The sequence below is a fragment of the Octopus bimaculoides genome, chromosome 3 (assembly GCF_046866305.1).
Source record: "Octopus bimaculoides isolate indiv1 chromosome 3, ASM4686630v1, whole genome shotgun sequence".
NCBI lineage: Eukaryota > Metazoa > Mollusca > Cephalopoda > Octopoda > Octopodidae > Octopus > Octopus bimaculoides.
In genome coordinates, this window is record NC_142930.1 from 69,582,401 (window position 1) to 69,595,919 (window position 13,519).

At 34.6% G+C, this 13,519-nt stretch overlaps 1 protein-coding gene across 1 annotated transcript in view; it reads left to right on the forward strand.

Annotated features, from left to right (window-relative positions):
• The first annotated feature begins 2,728 nt into the window (after window positions 1-2,728).
• The window catches only part of LOC106880365 (ribosome biogenesis regulatory protein homolog), a 28,260-nt gene continuing 17,469 nt past the window's right edge, over window positions 2,729-13,519 (forward strand). The window contains exons 1-3 of the mRNA XM_014930252.3: window positions 2,729-2,972; window positions 5,971-6,043; window positions 9,537-9,575. Of these exons, the coding sequence (XP_014785738.1) occupies window positions 2,821-2,972; window positions 5,971-6,043; window positions 9,537-9,575 (264 nt within the window). The 5' untranslated portion in view covers window positions 2,729-2,820. The remainder of the gene's footprint in view (window positions 2,973-5,970; window positions 6,044-9,536; window positions 9,576-13,519) is intronic.

Consider the following 13,519-nt stretch of genomic DNA (forward strand, 5'->3'; position numbering starts at 1 on the left):
TCCTAGGTTAATGGTCCCAGAAGTGCCATTGTGCATGGAGCTGACCAGGTTCATCATCTCTGGCTGTCCTGTGCCAGCCCCTCTGTATTCTTATTGGTTTGGGAGCTTGTAAGAGTCCATTCTGATGCTGAGCAATCTAGTTTTCTTCTGGTCAGTCACAATATGTTGAGATTCTTCTGGTGAATTGTTGTTCCTCTACAGAATAATCAGATGATGGGGCTGCATTCTAGGCAATGAGCCAATGTGCCACAGGTCACCATTAGTCTGGAACCTCCCTGGGAGACTGGCCTCCCTATCAGGAGCAAAGCTCCTGACTGTAATGCTCTCTTAGATCTATGGAACATGCAAGCCATGACAAGGCAAGATCCAGGAGGTTTGCTTGGCTGATCCAGGAGGATCCACACGACAAGGCCAAATCCAGGAGGTCTGCTTGGTTGATCCAGGTAGGTCCACACGACAAGGCCAGATCCAGGAGGTCTCTTGGCTGATTAATATTTCTACTGCCTTATGCTTCCATATGTCTTGATCCCGCCCTCTTCAAATGCAACTCTCAAGATTTATTTGTTATAAGTCCAAACTAATAATACGATGTAGGCATGGCTGCGTGGGTAAGAAGCTTGCTTTCCAACCACATGGTCTTGGGTTCAGTCCCACTGCATAGCCCCTTGGGCAAGTTTCATCTTCTGTAGATTGCTAGCCACTACACATTCCTTTTTTTTCTCTCCATGTTCCTTTCTGTGGAAGAGCATAGGCTCAAAATGTTAAAGACTTTTTCACTTCCCGAGCATTATACTAATATATCTGTTTGTTATCTACACCACCTGTCTTCATCTGTTGTTTTTTTTTGTGAATTCTCCCTACATTAATCAAATCCTTGTAAGTGGATTTGGTAAACAGAAACTGAAGGAAACCTGCCGTATATATGCGTGTGGGCGTGCGTGTATGAGTGTGTGTGTGTTATGTTTGTCCCCGACTGCCGCTTGACAACCAGCATTGGTTTGTTTATGCTCCCATAACTTTGTGGTTTGACACAAGTGAACCGATAGAATAAGTCCCAGACTTTAATAAAATAAGTACTGAGGTCGATTTGTTCGACTATATTCTTCTAGGTGGTGCTCCAGCACAGCCACTATCTATTGCCTGAAACAAGTTAAAGATAAAAGATTAATTGTTAATACGTTACCTTTGTATTCCAATTCTAAGAACAACCCAAATCCTTAAATTGAACGAACTATTGACAACTTGTGTTCCCAATCTCATAATTCCTGAGTAACACTATTTCCTTTCAGACACATTAAAGAAAGTTATAAGTGCACTAACAGTTTTGTCTGCTCGTTCTGTCATAGGACCTTCTAAATCAGAGGTTCTCAACAGGAGTCTACATGGCTCCCTAGGGGGTCCATGTAAGATTTTTAGGGGTCCACGCTAGCAAAATAGTAAATTGGAGATCTACAGTAGTATTTTATGGGTTCATGAAAAAGTTTAGATTTAAATGTATTAATTGCCAGAAACAGATAAATTTCTTTCTCTAATGTTTTTACGTAATTTAACCCACATAAGTTAATGTGTGAATGAAAAAAAAAAAAAAGGAATTTTGAAAGAAGTAACTATAAAACTCGTTTATAAACATCGAATGAATATCGGGGTCCACCAGAATAAAATAATAATCAAAGGGGTCCGTAAATAAAAAAAATAGCCGAGAACCACTCTTCTAAAGGATCGATTCACCTATGTGCTAGAAATAACACCTGAATCTTCTACACACTACTATCATTTTAAAAATGGAAAGACACGTTGGATCATGGTAGTGCCAGATACTTAATGCTTGGAAGAAAAAAATTAGGATGATAACAGCTGACGCATCATCGATCTGGATTAATATTTTAAGATAAGTTGAAGCAATTTTACAAAACCATACTACATTTTCTTCTTTTATTTTTCTGATAACAAGGATTTTCTTTGACATTTAAAAAAATATATATGAAATAGAATTATGTTATTGTCAGTATCAACAATACGACTGAAGAAAATATTTCAGGGGAGTTTTATGCATTCTACAAAAAAAAAAAAATTAAAATAAAAAATGTGTCTCACACAGAGAATTCGCTAAAACAAAAACAAAACTTTCGGTCAACTGAAGTTATGTAAATTAGTAGTAGGGAGGTTTTATCAACTAATTGCTTAGATAAATCTTCGATGATTTTTCTGTTCCCTATAATTCCGTAGTCCAGAACTACCAGGTCGCATAGAAGGAATAATTTTAAAAACTTAATTGACTATTTGCAGTCTGCAGGTTATTTTTGTATTATGTATGTAATATATAAGTATAATATATGCAATAATTTAATTATGTTATGCACTTAATTGTGCTTTGTTATGTGTGTGATTTCTCGGTCTGTGGAAAAATTGTCATGCATGAAACCTGTCCGTGGTGTAAAAACGGCTGGCGTCCGCTACACTATGTTACGTGAGTCCCTACCGTAAAGTTATTGTAAAACAAGATAAGCACCAACCTGAAAAACAGGGCTACTGTTTTTCATTTCTATCAATAATTGAAGCTTATAATATATTCCCGCCAAAATCTTGAAATTTATTCACATGGCATTTCTCGAGGAACACACAATCGGGAAGGAGTCCAACTTGCCTAGGTTCACGCCTCTAGTTAATCACAAAGTTATTGTTATTGTAAATTATGGTCAGCTGTGCAGTAAAAGGATGTGAACATGTGACAAGGTATGTTGTGTTAAAACACAACCGGAAGTTACCGTAACAAAGTTTTTGAATAATCTGATTGGTCAATATTGTTAATACACGAGAAACATGGCTGACGTCGTTGCCGAAGTTTTACGTGAAGCTGCCGAAAAAGAAGCTCGTTTCAAAAGTATCGAAGTTCAGAAAGATGTTGAACTTGATTTTGACCAAGGAAATTTGCTTGCATCAGATCCTAATCCTCTTGATTTGAAAAAATTAAGGTTCGTTATAGTGAATGTTTATCTGTAACATTAACCACGTGGCTTCAAGTCTAATACATTCTATAATTTCATGTTCTGTCCAAATCTTAACATATTCTGTAAACATTAGCATTTTTTTACAAGTAGGTTCACTGTAAAGTTTATTCACTATTGTAAATAAGTTTGCTTAAAATATTTATAATTAAATACTTTTGATTACAAGCACCATGTTTGTAGTTATCTAAAAGAAAATGTTCATTACATTTCACATTTTTCTAATTTATCTCGACATCAAGGTGTTTTAAACACGTAATTTTATTAAATTCTATTTCTGAAAGATTATAAAACCTTTAAATACTTTAGCTTACTGCTTGTATATATGATGTATATCAGCATACTTCGATTTTAGCTTCTCTAAGGTAACTGCCACCACGAAACGAGGTATTTGATGGCTTTTGGATTTCCTTCAGTTCTTAAATCTTTTCACGTGTATTGGTTTATTCGTCTTTTGTACATGGTGTCTCGGTTAATATTTAACCCATAAAGTAATATCTTTAATGCACATTCAAAATGTTCCACTATCTGATGCTGAAATGAAAAGCATAGATTATAAGTGAAAGGAAAATAGTTATCAAAATTTAGTTTGATGGTTACGTTAGATATTCCAGTTAAACAGTATAAAGACTGTTTCAGTATAAGACTTATTCAGCAATAAATTACAAAATATGTATTCAATAATAAAGTAAACATACTCTGAACTTTAGCATTAGAAAAATTATGCGTGCAAATAATCAGATATAAATATATTTACCATTACAATAAGAGTTGAGATTTAGTTTCCAAGACTTGAAATTTTCGAGTTTTCATTCATTCATTCAGATGTAATAAAATGCGATAATAGTGAAAAACAGATTTTTATTTAAAAAGATAGAATAAATTGTCTTCCTGGGACTACGTCTTCTATAGGACCGCCACATTTAGTTGACAAATATATTTTATAAATAAACGGGCAGGGATAAATAGATAGACAGACAAATAAATGGATGAAAAAGTTCAAAATTTAAAATTGGGCGAGGGGGTGAAATTTGAGCCCCTTATTAAACTTTATAACATTAATTATTAAACATTAATGTTTGTTTCTCATAAAATGGAGTATATTTAATTTACATTAAATTATTATTTACGATTATTTAAGGCAAACACAAATTCTTTTCACTTTAATGTCTTTGTATTTAATTTCGATTTGCATATGTTCGTCAATTCGTAAGCAAAATCGAAAATTTAAATGGGGGGGGGTGAAATTAAAAAAAATAATTAATTTTTACATATTCGTAATTTCCGACATCTAAAGCTTAGGAATCAGAAAAAAAAAATGCATTTTTCAAGGAGAGGTGTGAAACTGCATTAGCCCCGCCCCGCCTTGTGACCGATGGACTGAAAGAAGCCCATTGTGTATGTGTGTGTCAGCCTCTTTGCCTTGATGTATGTCTTTTCTTTATACTGTGATAATGTCTGGTTATGGGAAAATATTCCCTTGGCAACAGGTGAGTATTGGCGATAGGAAAGGCATCTGACCGTAAAAAATTCGCCTCCAGTCCCATCTGACCCATGCGAGTATGGAAAAGTGGACGTTAAAACGATGATAATGATAGGTATATATATATATATATATATATATATAATTTAGTTGCTAATGTATGATGACATCATGTAATCTGCCACTAATTCCATTCATTTCATTATCTGGATTTTTTTTCACTTTAATTTAGTCTGGAGGAAGGAGAAGTGCTTATGACCTGTAGCCCCTTCACAACTGGTATGGTTGATGCTAATAATGTTCCCCTGAAACTGTATAAGTTGGCAAGTGTAGGAAAGGAATTCTTGAGGGCTTGCAAACATTCCAGAAGGAAAGGTCTGGGCCTTGTCGTTATGTGGGGTCAGGAGTTGGGTGGACACAGGATTATGAGAAGAGGAAAGATGTGCAAATCAAGAGTGCTTGAGTGTAAAGGGGCATAAGATCAGAAGCCATTGTTTTATAATAGAAAAGACAAAGGATGCAGCCCATTTGGTGGGCCATAGATTGAAGTATATATGTGGTGTCCTGCTATTCAGTCCATTGACCACCTTTCTCTATCCCAGATGCAGGAGCAGTATCCAGTTGTGTGTTTCACTTGAGTTTTTTAAAGGATTAATAGTTGATGGGAAGCTAGAGTATTTTCTGGCCTTGGAAGGAATAACTTTTTGCTTAAGTGTGTTAATAAGAACATTTGGAAATGACATTCTGCTACTGTGTAAGATGTAGTTGTGAAGTGAATTTCACAATTACAGAGCCATGCCCATTCCTTGTTTAATCCTTTAACATATAATTCACCCTAAATATTCTACCTGCTTTATGTTCAACCCAGTCAGATCTGGCCTCTCACACCTGCTCTACAATACCATTCTAAAAATAATTACATTTTCAAAATCTTGAGGCTATGAAATAATGCATGATGAATTCAAAACAATATAAGTGAATAAGTATTACATTTGACAGAGTAATCTGAATGCTAAAGGGTTAAAGTGGCTGATTTGTAACATCATGGGTATTAATACTGATTATAAGTATGGTCATGTCTTGTGATCCATGTGGGGTAGTCAGGTAATTTTGCATATAAAGCATTGGTCAACTTGAGCTTGCAGTAAAACACACTTAACCTTTGTGTTACTCAGTGAGATTGAACCAGAGTTAAGTGGTTGTAAAGCAAGCTTTTTAATGTAACAGCCATCTTGTGTCTATTATTAACCCTTTAGCTTTGAGATTACTCTGTCAAGTGTAATGCTTATTTATTCACATTGTTTTGCATTGATCATGCATTATCAAATAGCTCTGAGATTTTGATGATGTGTTTGTATATTTTTAGAATGATATTGTAGAGTAGGTGTAAGAGGCCAGATTAAACATAAAACTGGTGGAATATTTGGGCTTGATAAAGCTTATTTGAATGCAAATACATGTATAAAATGTTTTTATTTTCAGGCAAAACAAAGATGATTATCTTTTGAATTTGGCAAGAGACAATACACAACTACTTATCAACAAACTATGGCAGGTACATAATATGGTTGAATTTTTTTTCTCAAAAATTGAAACCTTATAATAAACCTTATATGTTTATTATATTCAAAGCTATTACATTTTTCTCAATTTTTTTAACTCCAGATAATTGCAACTACATTATTAACTGTTTTGATACTTGCCCTTGGTTCTATGTAACAAAACGTGTTTTAAAGGAATCTAAATTAGAGCCTGCCATCAAGACTTAAGTTGCAATTCAATAACAATAAATTTTACTAAATTCTTTGTTATTTTCATTATTTTCAAAATTAATTGAGACAAAGGCAGAATATTTAAACAGAAATATGATAAAAGGGTTATTATGCTTATGTGATGTTTAACTTTTCGATCTGGTAAATAAATAAAATACACAATTGTGTCACGAACACTGTAAAATGTATCCCAGTTGTTGATGATATGAAGGGCATTCAGTTGTAAAAACCACGTCAGAAAGAAACGGAATTAATGGAGACACTGGCTTTGCAGACCTAAGCACAGGCAACCCCATTTAGAAGAAAAGTAATTCTGAATATAAATAGAACAGTCTTTAACCCTTTAGCATTTAAACTGACCATATCCGGTCAAAATAATCTACCTGTTTCTTCTTCAAACTGGCCAGATCTGGCCTCTCAAACTTACCCTACAATATTATTCTAAAAATAAACAGTCATATTGAAATCTCAATGCTACAAGGTAATGCATGAATAATTAAAATTGATGTAAATGAACAAACATTACATTTGACAGGGAGATCTGAATACTAAAGGGTTAATCTTATCACATGTACCTTTTTGTGACAATGGCATAATAAAATGAACTCAATTCATATTATAAGTGGATGATAGGAAGGACCTTCAGCTCTGAGATAACATGATGTATACAACAAAGGTGGCCGGTTTTACTTATTGCTGTATGTACAGATAAAGAAAGACTGTGTTGAGTGGTAAGACACTGATAACTACCACTGAAGAAGAAAAAAAAAACAGGCTTAAAATGGTTTGATCTGTCCAAATATGTATTTTAATATATACTTAGAAAAAACTAGATTTTAGCCAAATACAAGACAAAATTAAAACTTAGCAGATGTAAGAGAGTAAAATGGATGTATTCAATTTCTCTCAGCTTAGAAAACTAGCATTCAAACCTCAGTTTATGGATGATTAGATAGATAATATGAATAAACTAATATAAACTTTCATGAATGTATTCAATTCTAAAGATTGATAGGCAATTGAAAGCAGTTAAGAATTTATTTTCCTTATTTACATAGTTTTATGCTAGTGTTAATGCGATGTATTATGCAAATATAGACATTTGCATATTTTGGGATGGTGGTGCTACAGTCCAAATGCTGGTGGAATTAAGTGTATCTGACAATTAGTTGCCTCTGTTCACAATACACATGATTTGAACCAGTTCTTAAACTTTTTTTTAACTATTGCTCCTTATTTTGCTTCTAACATGATTTCAGCATCCCAACTCCTGCCATTTGTAATGTACATAAGCACAATATCGGGCCAGAGTAATTTAAAGTTGATATTTAAATAGAAGACAAAAACTAAAAAGCAAAATAATATATATATATATATATATATATATATATATATACTCTTTTACTCTTTTCATTCATTTGACTGCGGCCATGCTGGAGCACCACCTTTAGTCTAGCAAATCGACCCCGGGACTTATTCTTTGTAAGCCTAGTATTTATTCTCTTTTGCCGAACCGCTAAGTGACGGGGACATAAACACACCAGCATCGGTTGTCAAGCAATGCTAGGGGGACAAACACAAACATACACGCACACACACACACATATATATATATATATGACGGGCTTCTTTCAGTTTCCGTCTACCAAATCCACTCACAAGGCTGTGGTTGGCCTGAGGCTATAGTAGAAGACACTTGCCCAAGGTGCCATGCAATGGGGCTGAACCCGGAACCATGTGGTTGGTAAGCAAGCTACTTACCACACAACCACTCCTGCGTTATATATATATATATATATACAGATGCTTTCATCCTCCTCCTTTCTTCTCTAGTACCCCTATAACCCTCCCGCCCTTCCAGTGGTGATACCACCTACTTGGAAAAGCACTGATCTAAGCCAAGCATGGACAACCTTATTGTAGCAACAAGCTTTATGAGATGTTCATCATAAATTGGGCTGCACCACTAAAAGGATAATTTTTACAGACACCATATGTAGTACAGAGCTTACCATATATTACTCTAATCCAATCATAAATATATATTGGTTTCAAATTTTGGCACAAGGCCAGCAATTTTGGAAGTGGGTGAGTCAATTACATCAATCCCAGTATTCAACTGGTAATTATTTTATTTGATCCTAAAAAGACAAAAGGCTAAGTTGACCACAATGAAATTTGAACTCAGTGTAAAGACGGATGAAATGCCACTAAACATTTTCCCTGGTATCCTAATCACTCTACTAGCTTGCATCCTAAACAAGAAATGCTGCTAGAGATTTTCTCCAATGCGCTTGCAATTCTGCCAGTTCGATGTCCTGATATATATATATATTAGTAAGACCTAAAGATTGAAATAAAATTATAGTAAAAATAAAAAATTTTATGTTTATATATTTGACATTATGCATCCCATACAAAAAGTCATAGAGGCCAATCTAGCCTCTTATCTAACTCTATTTAAAGTTACCATATAAGAATGGTTCAGGATAAAAAATAAATTTAAAGCGTAATAAAAAGAAAAGAGCATTGAATTTCAGTAAAATAACTAATATAATACCTTATGTACAATGCTTTATTTTAAAAGTTAAGATAGAACAAGTTAATGAAGGACAGTGTGGTTGTTCATCCAGCTTGAAGTAGTGATTAAATTTGCTTTGACTTACAATGTACCATTGAAAAGTACTGTTTTCTCTCTTTCTCTTTTCTTCTTTTACTACAACAGTCCCTTCATCTCTGAGCAATGAAGTTGTATAGCCCCCTTCATCTGGGCCTATCTGATACATTGTTTTTTTCTTTTGCCACTCTGAGTTTCATCATTTTTGACCATATACTGAACGTTTGCCCTCATATTCTTAACCCCCCCTCCCCCCAACATTCTCTGTGCAACTCTCTGTAATTTTTTTCTTGAATGTATCAGTCATATCAATCTCAACAGTGTGAAAAGGTCATGAGCACTGAATCTCTCGTTTAATTAATACAAACTAATGAGGAAGCTTCTATATAAACTGTTGGCATCAAATAGCTAAATCTCCCTGAAATTACACTCAACTACACAAAATGTTTACTGCTGGAATGCCTTTCATTATAAGTCTGCTTACTCAACACTAATAATGAAAACTAATTAATAACCTTCTCATCCCATAAATAACAATAACTTGTTTCTTATATAATATATTATAATAGTATATTACTGCTAAATTAAAATATAATTTGAGGCGTGTTTTCTTTTAAACATAATATTGATATTGATTTTTTTTTTTTTTTGGTTTTTAGCTCCCAACAGAGAAGAATGATGGCATTGTAAATGTTAAGGTAACTTATTTATTGTCACTTGTTCATTATAGCCAATTGTATAAGTCTTTTAAACCTAATAGTATTTTAGATTTGTGTTTGTAAGCTTAAATAAACTGTTATTTAATTGCACACCTGTATTTTACATGAATGTTGGAATTTATTATGTATTGATGAATATTTTGAGATTATAGGAAATGTGACTAATACTGGTATCAGTGTAGGAAGAAGACATGACAGATTGATTTAGAAGGACACTCGTATGATGGTGAATTTGTTAGTTTCTTCATCAATAGACAGTAGAGAAACTATAAAATTAATCAAATTTAGATAGTCTGTTACTGGAAATATGAGTGAAAACATGAGTGAATGACAGAAGGCTGGATTGCTGATGAGGGATGAAAGAGCAAGCTATTCTTTTTGTTGAGTTAAGGGAAGCTTGCATCTAAAATAGCTGAGAAAGTTTGTTTGATACATGTTTTCCACTGTGGATGAAGACAGTTCTGTGTGTGTGATTATTTTTGCTATTTTACATCCATTATCATTGCAAATATTCCAAGAAATCGGATGAAATCTTCTGTTAGCATGAGAGAAATTGTAAACCCAGTGACAATATAGGATGGTAATAAACTGGAGAAATATTGCTTCATCATCGTCAATAGTTTAATTTTCACTTTACCATACTTTCATGGATTAGATGGAGTTTGTTGAGGCAGATTTTCTAAGGCTGGATGCTCTTCATGTTGCCAAATCTCACCTGTTCCCAAGCAAGGTAACATTTCCCTTTGGCTGAATATGGTTTTGGAAACAAGTGAGAGTGCTTATATGACAGTGACAACTATCACATGATGTCCAGAGAAGGAGGCACACATATTTACATGACAGGCTTCTTTCAGTTTCTGCTTACCAAATCCACTTGTGAGGCTTTGGTTGGTCTGGAACTATAGTAGAAGACACTTGTCCAAGATATCATGCAGCAAGACAACCTGAAACAACACGGTTGGGAAGCAAACTTCTTAACCATACAACCATGAATATCTTTGCATATTTATATTTCTGATGATGTATTGAAATGATGTATATTTAAAGCTATTTGATTTTTCCACTTTATTAAACTCTGTCCCATTTCAGTTGATCTGGTGTTTCAAATTCCATATCTTTACCTATAAACTTATTTCTCTTGCGAAGTTAGCTCTGGGAATATGATATACTTAGAACCAATCAGATAATATTCTGATTAAAACTGAAAATAGGATGGGAAACACAGATACAGAAAACAACTTTTTCAGACTATTAACCTCAACTTCAGAAATGAGCTTTTTGTTTTTCTTAAAGTATTTATAAGTGTGAATTGAGAAGGATAGGAAGTAAAAGAGGCCTAATATATAAGAACATTACTATTCTTAGATTGGAAATAAAGTTTGAATTCCGCTTGTTGCTATGTACCGCCATTGTTTATGATGTTCACATGAGTCAGATGGAGTTTATTGAGGCAAATTTTCTACAGCCAGATGCCCTTTCTGTCGCCAATCCTGACCTATTTCCAAGTGTGGTAATATTTCCCCATGGCTAGACGTTTTCACAGAATATGGGGAGTGAATAACATTAATTTACTGCAATCCCACAATGTCAAAGCAAGGAGACAAACATTCACACACATATCCATTCATTTTCTGTACCCATTATTCCTGGGAGGGTCATGAGAAGAGAGTCCTCAGGTACATGTGCCTTTGGGTCCTATCAGAAGCAGTCATCATTACACTTTCTGGATGGATTCCCAAGTGTGACAAACTGAGACTATGGATATTATCTGACCATCTCATTCTTGGTCTGCCTCTAGGTCTCCAGCTGGTTGGCGCAACTTGAGGAATCTGTCTTGCAGTTCTTTCTTGTGACATTCTAATCATATGTCTGCAGTATTGGAGCTGTGATGTTACAATGCAGGCACACACACACACACACACACACACACACACACACACACATACGAGATTCTTTCATTTTCTGCCCACCAAATCTACTCAACGCTTTGATCAGCCTGGGGTTATAGTTGAAGACACTTGCTCCACCATACCATACAATGGTATTGAACCTAAAACCATGTGGTTGGGAAGCAAACTTCTTAACCACATAGCCACACCTGTACCTACATCAACAAATAACATGCCTGATCATGATTGGTAATTAAATCAGAGTGTAGATGTAAATGCTGAAAGTTTTCGTTTCCATATTTAGAAGACATAGGTGTAGGTATGGCTGGGTGGATGGTTAAGAAGTTTGCTTTGGAACAACATGGTTTGGTGTTCACTCCCAGTATGTGGACACAGTTGGCTGGTGTTGTCTGTTGTATCTCTGGGTTAACTAATACCTTTTGAGTGAAATCTGGTAGATAGAAACAGGGTGCCTGTGCCACTTAAAAAGCACCCGTGTCGGTGCTACATTAATGCACTCATGCTGGTGTTGCATAAATGTATCCATGCTGGTGGCATGTAAAAAGCACCCAGCACACCCTGTTAGGTGGTTGACGTTAGGAAGGGCATCCAGCTGTAGAAACTTTATCACAACAGACAATTGGAATCTGGACAGTTTCTTGCTAACCAACTCCATGTCAAACCGTCCAGCCCATGCCAGCATGGAACACAGACATTAAACAATGATGTGTGTGTATGTATATGACTAAGTGTGTATTCCTCTTGTCTTGTGCGCTCATTATCAACAGTTAATGTTCATACAAATGGTGTCATTTGCAATTCTCCACAAAAGCATGTCCACACTGTTTGTTAGTTCAGTAGGGCAGTAGAAGTATTAACCGTGCTTGGATACAACTGATGATTGATGGCATGACTGACAACAATCATAGACAACCTCTGGCCAATGGGACCTTCTGAATGGCATGCCTAATGAAAAGTTACCTTCGATTATTTTACTAGTGTGCCCTGCGTAATGATGAGCTGTGTGTCATGCAGTCCACTTCTCGAAAAAGGTTGCCCATACCTGATCAGTTGTAGAAATCTCATCTGACCCATGCAAGCATGGAGGAGATGATTATGGTGGCAATGACTAAAGTGTGCAAATCTTAAACTATTGTCTTGATGAGCTTTTTACTAAGGAACTTACTTATGATATAGAAATAATGTTTTTTGTCGATATAATTTTGAATTATAAATTGACCAAAGATTTCTCAGATGTTCTTTGTCATTGCATAAATTGATGGTTCCTTTATAATTTACTACTTTGCTATTATTGAAATTGTAAAATAACCTTTGATCTGTTTGCAATATACTTGCTTTCCTTCTTGATTTGTATGTAAAATGTCACAAACAATTCATTATTTATTCTTACTTCCTCTTTCTTCTCCCTTCCTCCTACTCTCTGTCTCTCTCCCTCTCGGTTCAAGTTAGTAACAGTAGACAACTCAGTTAGACCATTTAATAATGTAGTGTTTGCATAACAGTTCACAATGACTCATTGACAATAATTAGCGTGGGGGATATTAGGAAGAAAGAAAACAGGAGAGTGACTGAAATGGTAAAGTGTGTTGACTTATTGTAACATATTAGACATTTAGCATTAATTCTCAGGAAATATTCACCAGTAGAAAATATCTCTAATTTTGAAATTAGTTTTTTTTTTTTTTTTTTTTTTTTGTACTGGCCAGCAATTTGACATTGTGGCATTTCATTTGTTTCTCATTTAACAACTTGCTTCACTTGGGTTTTAACATTTTTAACAGCCAACAAAAATAAATCCAAATAGATTTATTTTCTCTTATTTCATTTTTAAAAAATTGAGTTTCAAGATGGGTTTCTTCAGTTATGTGATTAAATATTCATTTGTTGTGTAATAGTTGTTAGACCAGCCTTAATATATTATTGATATTTTTTTTATTGACCTTGGATGGAAAGCAGTTGACTCCATTGAAACATGATAAAACAAAACAACAGAACACGACTGAAAATGTCTTT